Source organism: Epinephelus lanceolatus, chromosome 5, assembly GCF_041903045.1.
Source record: "Epinephelus lanceolatus isolate andai-2023 chromosome 5, ASM4190304v1, whole genome shotgun sequence".
Classification (NCBI taxonomy): Eukaryota; Metazoa; Chordata; class Actinopteri; order Perciformes; family Serranidae; genus Epinephelus; species Epinephelus lanceolatus.
Genome location: NC_135738.1, coordinates 38,568,351 through 38,583,157, shown reverse-complemented (window position 1 = coordinate 38,583,157; position 14,807 = coordinate 38,568,351). Strand labels below are relative to the sequence as shown.

General features: G+C 41.1%; 1 protein-coding gene across 1 annotated transcript in view; it reads left to right on the top strand.

The window, feature by feature from the left end:
- hydin (HYDIN axonemal central pair apparatus protein) overlaps nucleotides 1-14,807 on the top strand; it is a 122,018-nt gene that overhangs the window by 61,188 nt on the left and 46,023 nt on the right. The window contains exons 27-44 of the mRNA XM_078168198.1: nucleotides 447-650; nucleotides 747-921; nucleotides 1,505-1,638; nucleotides 4,138-4,265; nucleotides 4,850-4,986; nucleotides 6,103-6,230; nucleotides 6,389-6,502; nucleotides 7,668-7,748; nucleotides 7,915-8,061; nucleotides 8,156-8,395; nucleotides 8,756-8,885; nucleotides 8,996-9,133; nucleotides 9,245-9,415; nucleotides 9,623-9,796; nucleotides 11,209-11,387; nucleotides 11,579-11,653; nucleotides 11,979-12,162; nucleotides 12,310-12,451. Of these exons, the coding sequence (XP_078024324.1) occupies nucleotides 447-650; nucleotides 747-921; nucleotides 1,505-1,638; nucleotides 4,138-4,265; nucleotides 4,850-4,986; nucleotides 6,103-6,230; nucleotides 6,389-6,502; nucleotides 7,668-7,748; nucleotides 7,915-8,061; nucleotides 8,156-8,395; nucleotides 8,756-8,885; nucleotides 8,996-9,133; nucleotides 9,245-9,415; nucleotides 9,623-9,796; nucleotides 11,209-11,387; nucleotides 11,579-11,653; nucleotides 11,979-12,162; nucleotides 12,310-12,451 (2,681 nt within the window). The remainder of the gene's footprint in view (nucleotides 1-446; nucleotides 651-746; nucleotides 922-1,504; nucleotides 1,639-4,137; nucleotides 4,266-4,849; nucleotides 4,987-6,102; nucleotides 6,231-6,388; nucleotides 6,503-7,667; nucleotides 7,749-7,914; nucleotides 8,062-8,155; nucleotides 8,396-8,755; nucleotides 8,886-8,995; nucleotides 9,134-9,244; nucleotides 9,416-9,622; nucleotides 9,797-11,208; nucleotides 11,388-11,578; nucleotides 11,654-11,978; nucleotides 12,163-12,309; nucleotides 12,452-14,807) is intronic.

Genomic DNA, 14,807 nt, shown 5'->3' with positions numbered 1-14,807 from the left:
TTTTCTTGTGGTCAATTAGATTTACCCATATTAGTCAGGAAGTCCTGAAACGACCCTCTCTGTGCATGCACAAGTGGCCGACTTTGAACAGTTCCAGGTTTTGAGCAGCAGCATTTTTGTCTCTTACTTCTCATCTCAATTTTAACACTCAAATAACAATTCCATTGTGCTCATTTCACACTAACAACTATCACCTTATCTTCTTTGTTGTTAGATTTTTATGATAGTTATAACCATAAGCCATCTGGTTCAAATGAAGGCCAAACTCATGCATGCTTCTCTGGAACTGTGTTTTTACTGTACTGTATCACCTTTACAAGGCACCCACTCCACCTGAAAGACACTAGGTGGAGTGGTTTTATCAAAACCTTCTGTTTGCCATCAGTAAAGATAAAGGTGTTGAAAGTTTAAAAGCCAGTGTTGCATATCCTCTGTTTTTCTTCCAGCTGTTTGATCATGCAGGGGAAGCTGAAGTGACCCTGAGGAATACTGGCAAGGTGGGCTTCAAATTTAGCATCATACAACCTCAAAGTGAGGATGAGGAGGAGGCAGGTGAAGAGACAGGAGGACAGAGGAAAGCCATCGAAGGAGAGCAAAATGAGAAAGAACAGGAGCTCAGACCAGGCCAGCCCATGGTCATCCCCAACATAGTGAGTTGGAATCATTTTAAATGTGGGAGGGTCATTTATTATGTGTAAGATTTTTTTTTTTACCAGTCAATATGTGTGTTTGTTTTTGTGTATCAGGGTTACATTGATGCAGGTGTGGAGCAGTGTCTGCGTGTGCTCTACCTCCCGGGCATCCCTGATGTGTTTGAGAAGCGCCTTCAGCTGCAGGTGGCATTCCTGCCACTGCAGGACATCACGCTGACTGGAGAGGGAGTTTTCCCAAGGATAAGCCTGAACTTGCCAAGAAACCTGTGTATGCATAGACATGCACTCATACTCACAGACACATAATCATATTCCTATTCAAGTCAGAATGAACATTTACAATGAAATATATACGTTTTTAGGTATTAGGTATTTCATATTACGCCCCCATCCACCATTATGTGCAATAGACTAACTTTTATATTGTACTTTATATTCATTTTGTTTGCCCAAATGCAATCTTGGTGTCAGGTAATACCACTGGAATTAATTGTTCTCAGTGCGTCGGAACGGACAAATCTAAAACTTTGTCAAACACAGTAAACAACAGTAAACAGAAAATGCTTAACATGTAGTGTAAGGGTTTATTGATCCCCATAAGAAAAATTCTGAGAGAACAGAGTCGCCCAAAGAACACAGCTTGTCCCTTAGAACAGAATTTATTCCGTAGTATGTAATCCTTGTTTTGCTGTTTTGCTTTCTGACGCTGTTTGCATTAGAAATCATTGAGCCCAAATCCCTTAGCTAACAGACAGGTCTCCCTAATAGTCACGTCTCCATGCTAACAAATATTGAGACACAAAAATAACTTTTTGTTTCTGCGCTGGTGTCTTGTTGTGATTCTCTTGCAGCAGAGGAGTGCTATAGTGACGTGGTGCAGCAGGCCAGAACAGCTGTGGAGGGAGATAGAGTCAGAGAGGAGCTGATGGATGGAATTGCCACTGGAGGTGAAGGAGCAACAACCGAGGCCAGCAGCATCCTCACAGTCAGTGACTAAGATAAACAGCACTGATGTTATGCCATAAAACCTTATCTTTTGTATTATTCCATACGCATACTGTATGTAGCGTAGTGAAAACTGTGCTATTCTTCATTCTAGTAAAGTAGGAGCACTTATTCTTCCTATCTCTGAATAACACAAATTTATGTTTGTTGTAATCAGCAGAGTTCATCTTGTGTCCTGTTTAGAATGCTTTATGTATATGTATTAAGAAATAATGCATGCCATTGTGATCACAGATATACTGCAGTGTACATGCTCCAAATCTATATTCGCTCTATATGGGCATGGCAGTGCCACTACATCTCTGCTGTTAGTAACCAGCCTATTCTACAGGGCTTTCCCTGCTTCTTATCTGTGTATTGATTTTCTATAGAGTAGGCAAGACCCAGTGAATTTCAATGGAAATTGCTATTTTCTGCTTATCCACTCAGTATTTGTTCATGGTTTTGTGAGTTGCCCCAACAACATCCCTGACATTTCCCCTAACCACTGACATAAAAAATGAAACATTTTTATAGCAGATAAGGACAGGAAGGATAAAGACTGCAATACCTGTGAATAACCTGACAAATTGGAACCTTACTACCTGATTCACAAAGAACCCTGATCTTAGTGACTTTCTATCTGTTTTTGTTATGGTGTAGAAATGAGGGAAGAGGATGGCAAACTGATTTAGAAAATGTATACAATTCACAGTTTTGCCTAATTATCAATTATCATACACTCATAAATGTTCATAAATACATTTTGAAGTCATAATTACAAGGTGAAGATTGATTAGCATGCATTATTATGCAGTTTTGATTTGTCTAGTAAGAACAACAGCTCAAAGTATCTCCAGTAGAATTTTGATGATTGAAAATACCTCAGATCTGTAGTGATGTTACAGCCATTTTTATCTTACAGTAGCTTTCTTGATACAGAATACAGAAATCTGCAATTTTTTTTTCAAAACATTAAGATACATCTAATTACATGTTGGCTAGTCAGTCAAATGAGTTTTATTTATACAGCCAAAAACACAAATTTGCCGCAAAGGGCTTTACAGCCTGCACATACAGGTATGACAACATGTCAGAGTTGCAACGATTAAATGATTAATGGTTTAGTTATCAACTATTAAATTAAATGGCAACTAATTTGACATTTGTTCGAGTAATAAAAAAATAAGGTCAAAAATCTCTGATTCTAGCTTTTACCTTATTTTGTTATTATTTTGTGTGGGGAACGTTTGTGGGCGTGTACCCCACAGAGCTCAGGTGAGGTTGGAGGTAGCAAGACTAGACCAGACTGTAAGCAGCAGGCATCCAAGAGACACATCACCAAAAAAGTGCAAATAAATTAATATATTGAGGTGAAATGCCAAACAAGAGTGAATCTAAGGTTAGAAAAGGTAACAAACAATCCTGCATAGTATACCTTTAAGTGTGAATATTTTCTGGTTTCTTTACTTCATGACAGTTAACTGTATTTCAGTGCATTGTGGACATTTATAGATGTCATTTTGGACTTCAAGAAACACTGATCTGCATTTTTGTGTGTTATCTGACATTTTCTTGACCAAATCATTTTATTGATTGTTTGAGAAAATAATCGACAGATTAATAGACAGTGAAAATAATCACTTAATGCAGCCCCACAGCAAATGACACCTTCTGTCCTTAGACCCTCGGTCCAGATATAGAAACACATCCCCCCAAAAAACCCTTTAAAACTGGAGCAAGGCTAGAAACCTCAAGAGCAACAGAGTAGGGATACCTCTTCCAGGATAAACAGACACACAATAGATGTTACAGTTTACTTGGTCAAAATGCTAATTTAACATACCACCAGTCATATTCTGACTTGTAGACTGAAAACTAAAGTTAGACTAAAGTTACTCTGCTATGTGAAGCATTTGGACATTCAGATTTCTCACAGTTAAAAGATATCTTAGTAATGATGTTCAAGGCTGAAATATGACTTGTTATAATGCAATGTTCACAACCTTACTGCACCAAGGGTTGTAAAAATGATTTGGTGTGGGCAACTGATCATCCCAAATCTGCAGATCTCAAAGCTCTTCATCACCATAAATGCCACGATCATGAGTTCTTTTAATGTAGTGGCTCTTTTTTTTCCTCAGGATTGAAATGGTCATGGCTGGAATCTTAATCAGCCAGCTCTGTTTTACAAAACCAGCATCCATTTCTAAACCTTGAATCACATCAAGTGATATCTGAAAATCAGTCAAAACTGAATGACATCCAGCTGTCACTCTGAGCTGTAGTGTATGTGTGATGAGACCAATTCTTAAAAAGAGCTTTGACTAGTAAAAATAGATTTGGAGGTACCTTGAATTTTTGTACTTACCATTGAGACTGTGCAGTCTATTGCTTATGTAACTCTTCAATACTTTCTTTGTAACTTTCAAATGTTTATGTACCCCTCCCTCTGTCTCCCCTCCCTTTTTCTTTTCTGTCTTTTGCCTGCGGCTTCCAGTATGAAGAGCTGCTTCACATGGAGATTGAGAGAACGTTGGTCAAACAGAATGCTCTTGCTGTGACCGGCAGCCTGCTGGAGCTTAGAGACTCGCAAGGTTCCTCCAGAAAGTGGCACAGACTTAGCCAGTATGTTCACACACACACACACACACACACACACACACACACACACATTGTTTGAACAGATGGTCCACTCACTGGACTGAAACAAGAACTGTGTTGTGAAATTCAAAGACTTTGGGCTAATGAATTATATCTGTCTGGGTGCGTTTTTGATCTGTGCTACTTGTGCAAATTGATGGATGTCATGGTGTGCATTGGCTGTTTTCTCTCATACCATATTGTGACGCCTTGTTTAATTTCCACAAATGTATACTGCTAATTAAGACATTAAATAAGCAAGTTAATGTTGAAGGCAAAGAATGGTGTCCCACTGAAATACAAAACACATCACAAACGTAAAAACCAAACTTAATAATAACTAATATGGTCAGTTGTAAAGTACAATTTACTTGAAATATTTATGTCAATGGCATTGTTTTATAAAGTGATAACATATTATGATCATGACAACTGAAGAATTGAATCTCAGAAAATCATAAAGCTCAAGTATTACCCAGTAAACTAAATTGCTTCAGTAAACAGACTTGTAGATATTGCTTGTTATGATCTTATTCTTGTCACCAGCCCACCTCTTTCTACTCCCCCAGGTTCCCACTCCCAGAGTATGTTTTGGATTTTGGTTATGTAGTTCCAGGCAAAGTCCTCAGTCACACTGTAAATGTGACCAATACTGGGTCAGTGGCTGTGTCCTTCCATGCCAATGGCAAACCTCTAGCTGGCACAGGTAACACACAACACACTTCCTTTGAGATCCATGTGATATCATTATGTAGCTCACAGCTCCATTTATGGTACGTAAATGGAGCTGTGAGCTAGTTCTAGTAGTCAACCCAAGCTACACTGATTCTTAAACTCATGACATACCTCACTCTCCATATCATCTACAAAACACACCCTGACCTCCCAATTTGACGGTCAGTTAAGGCGGCAAATATTTCCCAGCTCTCCCTCTGCCTTGTCAATGACATTGCAGCCTCTCATTAGTATTGCTGCCTGCTCGTTTAGCCCCAGCATCCTCCTACATGCTCAGGCTGGGGGGGAGTATTCAATCATCACTCCCCAGTATCTCATGTAAACATATCTGCCAGGAGTGATGAGGTCGGAGTGTAGACGGTAAACTCTAACTATGTTCTGTTGCTGTAATAAACATTTCAAATGTTAGTTTTGTGGCTGAACTATTCAAACAGCTTGGTGTGATGCATCTGGTATTTATATCCTGGCACTGGTTGGGCCTTACGTCACACAGCAGTTACATAACAAATAACAACATAGAATCAAATATTTGTGCAATTATGCAAATACGTCATTTGGAAAATTGAATATGAAACTGAAAATCCCTGTAAGACTTAAAGTATAGTTCAGAAAAAGAGTTTGAAACTTTGGAAAATATGCTCATTAGGTTTTTTTTAGTGAGTTAAATAGGAAGATTGATACCATGTTTCACCACTGCCTCGGGTCTCGGTGCTCGGCCATGTCTCTTTAGTGATAGCTAGTGTGTGTGTGTGTGTGTGTGTGTGTGTGTGTGCGTATATATATATTTTCGTATCTCTATGTGGGGTGGGAGGGTTGGGTTTTCTCTTCTTTTTGTTTTCTGTTTTGGATTTTTGTTGTTTTTAACCTCTGTGAGGCACTTTGTGTTACTGTTGTATGAAAAGTGCCATATAAATAAAGTTGATTTGATTTGATTTGATTAATGTGGTAACATTCTGCCCATCTTCTGATATTAATCATTGTGTTTTCATTGGCTATTTCATTTCTGTTTCTTCTCAGTATTATACATTTTTTGCCTTAATTACATAAAGAAATACTTTAAATGTTTTTTTTTTTTGTTTCATCAAAGGATTCAGTGTAGAATTTGAAAGGGTGAAAAACCTGCCCTGTGGTGAGACACAGACTTTCACAGTTAAATTTGTCCCCCATGGAGCCAACCTGAAGATGGGGGACACAAGTGTTGTCATGCCAATACAGGTACACATGGGCACACACAACACATGAACATGTGGACAAATACTGTCATTAATTCTGATTCAGTGTAAAATTTCTACATAAGTGAGTCCTCTGGGTCTCCCTTGTTAATCAGTAGCTTTGTGACCTTGTTGCAAAGATGATTTTGTTTGCTTGCACAGGTCACAGGAGGACCAATGGTCCAGGTACGGCTTTGTGCAGTGGTAACTGTGCCGGCCATCACTGTGTCCACAGACACACTGCAGTTTGACACTGTGCAGTGTCACATGTGTCAGGTAATACAGTGTGATAATATAGAATTACAAGATACTGTTATGTAGTCCTAGCAAGGTTGCAGGTTGAGTTTTGTGAATGAATGAAAACACTGTGTTGAAATTTTGTATATTCATATAGTTTACATGTGTTTAATTGAAATGGGATAGTTACACAAATTAACTAAAATTAACTTTTACTGCCTATTTTTTTGTTTTTGTTTTCAACATGCAAAAGTAGCAGATTAGGAAGCACAAATCCTGTATACAGCTTAAACTAAAACTTTATTTGTATTTCAGTTACTCACCCCATTTTACACTGAGTTCATCAAGAAAACTTTGTATTTCTCGCATGCCTCCATGGTGAAAGAAGACTCCAAACACGCAGAAAATTCTCAGCAATTCGTAGTAAAAGGAGGTCCAGACAATCCAACTCTCATTTATCCAGTCGTATGTTCAGCACTTCCTAAACACATGCATTTTTGCTAAAACCTTACTGTTTAGAACAATGAAATATGAGTAGCATGCCTGGGCAAGCATGTGCATTTGAATTCTGCCTGTGCATTTCATTGAGTTGCCCAGGTGTGCTACTTGTCTGTGCATGTGACTGTTAATGTGCAAGTGTTTTAAATAGTAAGGTTTTAGTGAAAATGCATGTGTTTGGGAAGCAGCAAGTGGAATGGATAAATGTGACTTGGATTATTCTACATGAGTTGTGAGAGAGTTTGTTAACAGACGATTTCATATAAATTTGCTGTTGCTAAACGTGGACCCGCTAGGTCCTCAGGTCATCATTTTTACATTCTTCTTTGACCTCGGAGGCATGTGAGAAAAACAAAGTTTCCTTCACAAATAAAATGTAACCTGGGGTAAGTAATTGATATACAAATGATCATTCTGTGGGTGAAGTATTCTTTAACACTGCTTCTTCAGAAGGGCATTAATGAGAGACCAGGATGCTGCTTCACTGTGGTGCCATCTTGTGGTCAGATCAGGTTTATCATTTCTAAGGATTTCTTTTACTAAGCTCATCGATTTGCAGTGCTTAAATGTGGTTGTGGTTATATATCTTTAAAGGAGGCAAAGCATTATTTAAAAGCTATAATTAGTGACAATATCAGTTCATTCTGTGGTAGCCAGTCTGACATGAGAATGCACTCAGGTTGTTGTTGTCATTGTTCTCCATCAGATGAAGACAATACAACTGTTTAACCATGAGTCTGTGCCCTGCTACTGGAGGATAGCTGAGAAGATGAAGCCTTTCAAAAAGGTACAACAATTGTCATTTTATGGAATTTTTAGTTAACTTATTCAATGAATTTTGTAATTTGATATCCAGGTAACAAAAACTACTTGGTATCTATCAGATTTAGCTTAGGATAAACTAAGTGTGTAGAATACTATCTCAAAGAGCCTCTGTTCTTGCTCTCACTCAGGTAGACAAGTTCCTGCCTCTCCATCAGCGTAAAAAGGTCTTGCAGAAGCAGCGACCACCAGTGGTATTTAAGGCGATTCCCTGCTCTGGCATGCTGTCACCCGGAGAACGAGTCAATGTCCAGATAAAGTTCAGCCCTTCTGAGGGGGTGAGGAGCTTACTTGATTTTATAGATTGACACGATACATAGCAGAGCTTCACTATATTTCATGGGCGGTGACTTACTGTTTGTTTCTTTGCAGAATGCTTACAACAGACAGCTAGAGGTCTGTGTGGCTGAGAGCACCCAGCAGGTCTTTATTACAGCCCAGGGGCAGGGTGAGGAGCCTCAACTCGAGTTCTGCCCGTTAATGCTGGATCTGGGGCCTTGCCTGCCTGCCAGCACTGAGGTTGAAGCTGAGGTCACCATCAAAAACCCCTGCTCTTTCCCCATTGAGTTCTACTCCCTGGAATTTGACACACAGTATCTTGAGGAAGAAAAGGTAGCTTATGATTACAGAAGGGATAAAAAAGAAAGAGAAAGTTGGAATGAGAGGGTGCAAGGTTGTTAGATAATAATACTGCGAGTACATCTGGGAGGTGGTGAGGTGGGGGCTCACAAAAAATCATGCCCAGGCTTAACTTTGACAAAGAGAAACATTTGAACAAAGCCATTACCAGTTTTCATGTAAGAACCATATATCACTGAATACTTACTTTTAGCTATCTATCTACCCCTATTTCCCTCTTGGAGATGTCCTCTCTTTATTTATCTCTTCACCTGGCCCCTCACAGCATTTAATTTTTTTCTGTCTGGTTTCCTTCTCCCTCCCCTCTCTTCCCTATGGCTTCATCCTGTGTAGATCCTGCGTTTGATGCAGGGTTATGATGAGAACAACATATTACTGCTGCCTCCCAGAGTCCCTGGAGAAAGCCTTCCCACAGAACTGCTTGAGTTCTACAGGGAGAATTGCTCCCAACTGAAAGATGATGGTAGCTTCAGGCACATGTTTATAAAGCACTGAAATCATATACCTACAGGTACCTGCATACTGCATGTGTGTGTGTGTGTACCTGTTTTAATCCAATCTACCTGTGTGCAGCAGAGCTGGAGGAAGACTTGGAAGAAAATGAAGCTGAGATGGGTGACACCCATGAGGAAGAAAAGAGGCAAAATGGTGCCCACCCACCAGACAAAGTGGAAGAAATACACACTATAACTGTGAAACCAGCTGAATTAGGTGAGTACAACCATTTCAGAAGCAGAACCTGAGAGGAGCCTGACAGGAGGTGAGTGTAATGCACTGTAATTTCCACAGGTACTATGTGTATTATAATGCTTGCACTTCTAGTCGTTTCAGAGATGACCAATGAGGGAAGCAGTGGGAGAGTGGGGCAGCTAGAGATGACTCCTGTCTCCAGAGCAATTGCCCGCCACATGGGCGTGGATCTTTCACCTGAAGGTCTAGCTGCACGGAACCGCAGAGGCATTGCTATTATTGTATATGGAGCCCCACTGACAGGTGAAGAAATTCATTAATTAACCAATTAAACAGTAGATCTTGTAACGTTAATCAAGTAAAATGATAATTTTATGTAATTTACAGAATGTTGGTATTTCAATTAAATATTTGATGACTAGGAGTATTAGCAGTAATACCCAGTACCCAGTTACCCAAGACTGATGAGCATGTTTATGTGAAATTGTCACTTTCCTCTTCTTTTTTAAGATAAGACCAGCACAGTGGCTGATCTGGCGCATCACTACGGAGGGGCATGCCTGAGTGTTGATGCTGTGGTTACAGAGGTGCTGATAAATGGTACTTCACCTGTTAGCCTGACCGCAAGACAACTCTATGACCGTGCTGCTGCGGAGTATGCTGAGAAGAAGGCTGAGGAACCTGGTAAGAATTATGAGCTGTGCATACAGTCAATTCTAATATGTTTTTTTGTGTCATCATCAGATTCCTTCCTGTCTACTGAAATCACCCTCTTCTTTGCAGACTGGCGACAAATGATAATTTAGTGGATCAGCTGATGCAGTAAACAGTACTGCGAAACTAAGAGCGCTCAAGACAGTCAGTTTTGTGGTAGAGCAGTAGTGGAGCGCACTTGTAAATGACATCAAAACTTTTTGCAATGTTTATTTTGGTACAAACATTTACCAGCCAGTGTGGTGAAAAGGCTTCTGAAAATCTACTCGCCAAATGGATAATCTTTCCACATTTTGGTGCTTGCCAGATGTTAATTTTGGACCCTGTAATCAGGCATAACTCTTCTATAGTCAGACAGGACAATACTGGAGAAGAGCATAGGGTCAATAACATCACCCGGTCTGCATATTTCCACCTATGAAACATTAACCGTCTCCGCCCCTCCCTCACCCCTCACACCACGGCTATCCTGGTCCACAGCCTCGTCACCTCCCGCATTGATTATTGTAACTCACTCCTCCTTGGTGCCCCTCACAAATCCCTCCATAAGCTTCAACTGGTCCAAAACTCTGCAGCCCGCATTATTACCAGATCCCCCTCCTTTCACCACATCACCCCTGTCCTCCAGCAGCTTCACTGGCTTCCAGTCAAATTCAGAATCCATTACAAAATCCTTCTGTATACTTTCAAGGCCATTCACAACCTCGCCCCCCCCCTACCTGTCTGATCTCCTCCACATCGCCACCCCCTCTCGCTCCCTCAGGTCGTCCTCCTCCCTCCATCTCTCTGTGCCCTCCGCCCGGCTCAGCACCATGGGGAGCAGAGTTTTCAGTCGCTCTGCTCCCAAACTCTGGAACTCTCTCCCCCCGGACCTCAGAAACATAGACTCTCTACCCCATTTCAAATCACAACTCAAAACCCATCTGTTCCAAATTGCATATTCCCTTTAACTGCCCACATCCATTTTTACTTTCTGTCACTCTTGTCTGTTGTTTTTATTTATTTTAATTATGACTTTAATTGTGTTTTTAATGCTCTGTAAAGTGTCCTTGAGTGTTGAGAAAGGCGCTTTTAAATAAAATGTATTATTATTATTATTATTCAGTTTAATAAATAATAAATTATATATATATATATATATATATACATATGTGTGTTTATATATATATAGAGAGAGAGAGACACACACATATATAGACACATATATAGACTTTTGTTGCATGTCATACCCTCTTCTTTCTCTCTCTCGCTCTCTCTCTCTCTGTCTCTCTCTCTCTCTCTATTTCCTATTTCTCCATTGTCCTCTGTCAAATAAAGGCAGATTTGCAAAAAAAAAAAAAAAAGTCTTAAAAAATTTGATTACTACATATGTCTGCTTCCAGGTCAGACCACAGAAACAGGACCTGCAAAACATCCTGAAGCCTCAGTTCCAGCTCCGCATTCAGCTCCAGCTTCACGTGATACTGTGGAAGTTGTTGCAACACCCAAAAAGGACAGCTGCAGTAGAAACGACTCTGAGGCTCCTCAGGAGACTAAAAACACACACATTGCCCTTTACCTGGTATATTTTCCTAAATCTGCTGGTCTTCTGCTGAGTTTTAGGGTTAGATTGGGACGTTTAAAAATTGTTTTCCTTTTCTCCTTGTATCCAGTATGAACATACTGGATACATCTTTATGTTTGCAAAGAAAGCCTCTCTTTGAAATCTTACTAAATATAAATACAAATTCCTTTGGTGTGATTTGGCTTCAGGGAGGAGATGTGACCACACTTAGCAGTCTCTTGCCTGAGCAGCTACTGGTTGATATCCTGGCAGAAAGATTTCAGGTAAGTTAAAACACAGTCTTTTCCATATATATTGTCGTGGTATATCATGTGACACATTACAAAACAGTTTCAAAATATCCACTTAACTGCTAGAGCACAATGTCACAGGACCCTACCTGTAGTGCATACTCTAAGACAGTTACATAAAAAATGCTACGTGTATACATGAAAAAGGCTCACAGCTGTTTGTACTTATAAACTGTTAGACATCAGATTATGTTTAATACCTTAAACAGACAGAGTTTCACCTAAGTTTGACTTTTGTCCTATCATGTTTGTCCTCTTTGTCTTGTCATTGCTGTTGGTGCTGCTGTTGCGATAACAGCTAAGCGACTGTCACCGTGGCATAGTGATCGATGGCTTGGAATCTCTGTACACTCAGTCAGTGGCAAGCGCACTGCAAATTATTCTCAAGGCCCTTAATAATCGCAAACACATCTATGTAGTCAATTTCTCCGACTCCTACATTGCACTCAAGTCACGGGAGAGAGCACAGAGAGAAACTGAGGGTAAGAAATGGCAAGAGCTCACACACACACATGCAGATTCTGATACAGAGAACAGAACTCACCAAAGTTATTGTATTATTATTTCTGTTCAGTAAGGTTATAGAGCTGTACAGTATGTGGAACTGCCTGTGTGTGTGTGTCCTTCAGAGGCTCTGCAGAGAGAGAAAGTTGACAGGGAGGAGAAGTGGCTGCAGCAGCTGGATGACGAGGAGTATGACGCTCTGCCCGAGGAGGAGAAAGAGCGTATTGTTCAGCGACACCGAGAGAAGCGTAGACAGCAGAAACTCAGGTACTGACTGAAAGATGACACACTGGACTTCATGCATCTTTATTCTATAATTCTATTCATTTATCATTTTACAGCTATTCAGTACACTAAAATATGTTGCTAAAACATTTGAGGTGGGAAAAGGCAATGCAGTCACAGAATCTTGATTGATATTTGATCAGCACTGCCAAGTTTGACAGTTTGATCACAGTTTATGAGCAGTGATTGTCATGATTGACAGCTGCGTTAGAGACTCCTCAGCTGTGATTGGTGCACCGCTGTAGATCCTACGGAATGTCATTAGAGGCAGTAGGAAGGGGAGGAGGGACATGATTTTTTTTAACAGATTATCTGTTTCATGAACTTTCTTCATAATATAGTGACAATTTCAGCTAATATGACACAAAGGTTTTTTTTATAAAAGTTACCAACTGTAGGTTTAACTGGGCAAACTTGTCATAATTTGCTTGTCTCAGCCTGACAAATGTCACCTGTTCATGTTATTTTGATTTATTTCTGTATCATATTTAAATTCATTCAGATCAAGACATTGGGCTCTAGTTTCACAGACCGGGCGCGGCGGGGGCACAGCGCACCTGCGCTTCGCCAACTGGGTGTGGTCAGGCGGATTTTGTAAGTTTGGCACACCGTGCACCCTGGCGCAGCTACTCCTCTTTCCCACCTCCATCCCTCCTACCGGCGCAAGTCAGAAAGAGGGAGGAGAGAAGGCGTGGAGTGGGTTTTACACACATCACACCAATCAAATGAGCCCCTCTCCTCGCCCTTAAATGTGCCGCGCGAAGGTGTAATGAGAGTTTACTCAATTCGCCATGGCAGAAGAGAGCAGCAGCGTCAGACAGCCAAACTCCTCCCAGGAGGAAACTTATGTTTTGGTCCAGGAGGTCTGCTCGCAGTGTCCGAATATACGGAACTGCGAGCAGACCTCCACGGGCTGATGATGCAAAGGTAGCCTGGGAGGAGGTCACCACAATTGTAAATCAATGTTGTGTTTCTCTCGTGCGCGCGCTCTCTCTCTTTCTCTCTCGCAGTCTCACTCTGTTTGTTTTCTTTTGACTTGAAGATGGCAGATGATGAATATATACTCCCTATCTGATGCTGTGGCTGTTTGTGGTTGGCTGAGAGGGATGTGAACTCATTAGTTTGCAGCTGTGTTAATCAAATCAGGTTGGGTTTCCATTACGCGTGCCAAATGTGCCAAACGGTGCCAGTCCCCTTTGATCTGACATCAGATGTGACGGGACAGTCGGTATAGAGATACATTTATGTGCTGACTGCAGATAGTTGCATTGAATAGTGGTTTTGTGGCTATTTATTTTATTGTTAATGTGCCTGATATTCTGGAAACCTGCCTGTGAGGTTTTGGTGACGTGTGCGCACTGTCCGCCAGTCAGCCAAACTTCGGCTTACACTGGCTGCGCTCCCCCTGCGCTGACAGTAGACCTGGTTTCAGATGGCGAGCTTTTAGCGCACCTTTGACGAAGCCTTTTGGCACGAAACTGTCACTGCGCCAAGCTGGATCTGTCGACACCTCCCCCTGCTGCGCCGCCACACCCATCTCAGCGCACCTCGGTCTGCCAAACTACCAAACTGAGCGCGCCTCGGGTTGCGCTGCTCAAAACTAGCTCTGCGCAGGGTTCGCCACCCTGTGCCACCTGCGCTGCGCTGGGAAACTAGAGCCCATAATGATTCTTAAAGGTCCAGTGTGAAGGATTTAGGGAGATATATTGACAGAAATTGAGTATGAAATCCATAACTCGTTTACATTAGTGTATAGTCAAGTAAAAGTAAGAATTGCTGTGTTTTCGTCATCCGCCATTCAATTTTTCACGTCAGCCACCGTGGTTCTCCTATATGCTTGGCACATGGGAGAAGTTTCAGTTGGTTGGAGTGTGCAGCGTCACCACTAGATGGCACTAAATCCTTCACACCAGACCTTTAAGTCAAACAAGTGTATCCTAGTTTACATGATTGGTATGGCTGGTCTGTACCACCTGTGAATTTTGTTTGTACCCAGAGAAAGTTCTTAAAGGAGCTATATGTAAGAAATCTAAAGCAAATAGTCGTAAAATCCTCCTAATATGTCACAGAGACTAAGGAATAATGTTCATATAACATACTGATCTCACCGACAACAATAGTACAGCCAGAATATTCGCATTCAAAAAAAAATTTTACGGTCCGCAAATCATGTCTATGTTTTGAATTTGTGTTTTGGCCTGTTGCGCCACCCACCGGTCACGCAGTCAGTAGAGTCTCAGCATCAGTTACAGTTATGACTGAGCTACAGCAGCGTGGCAAGCAGCATTAGCAGTGTCCCGGTACATAGCATTAGCAGCCGGCTTCTCCTCAGCTGTAT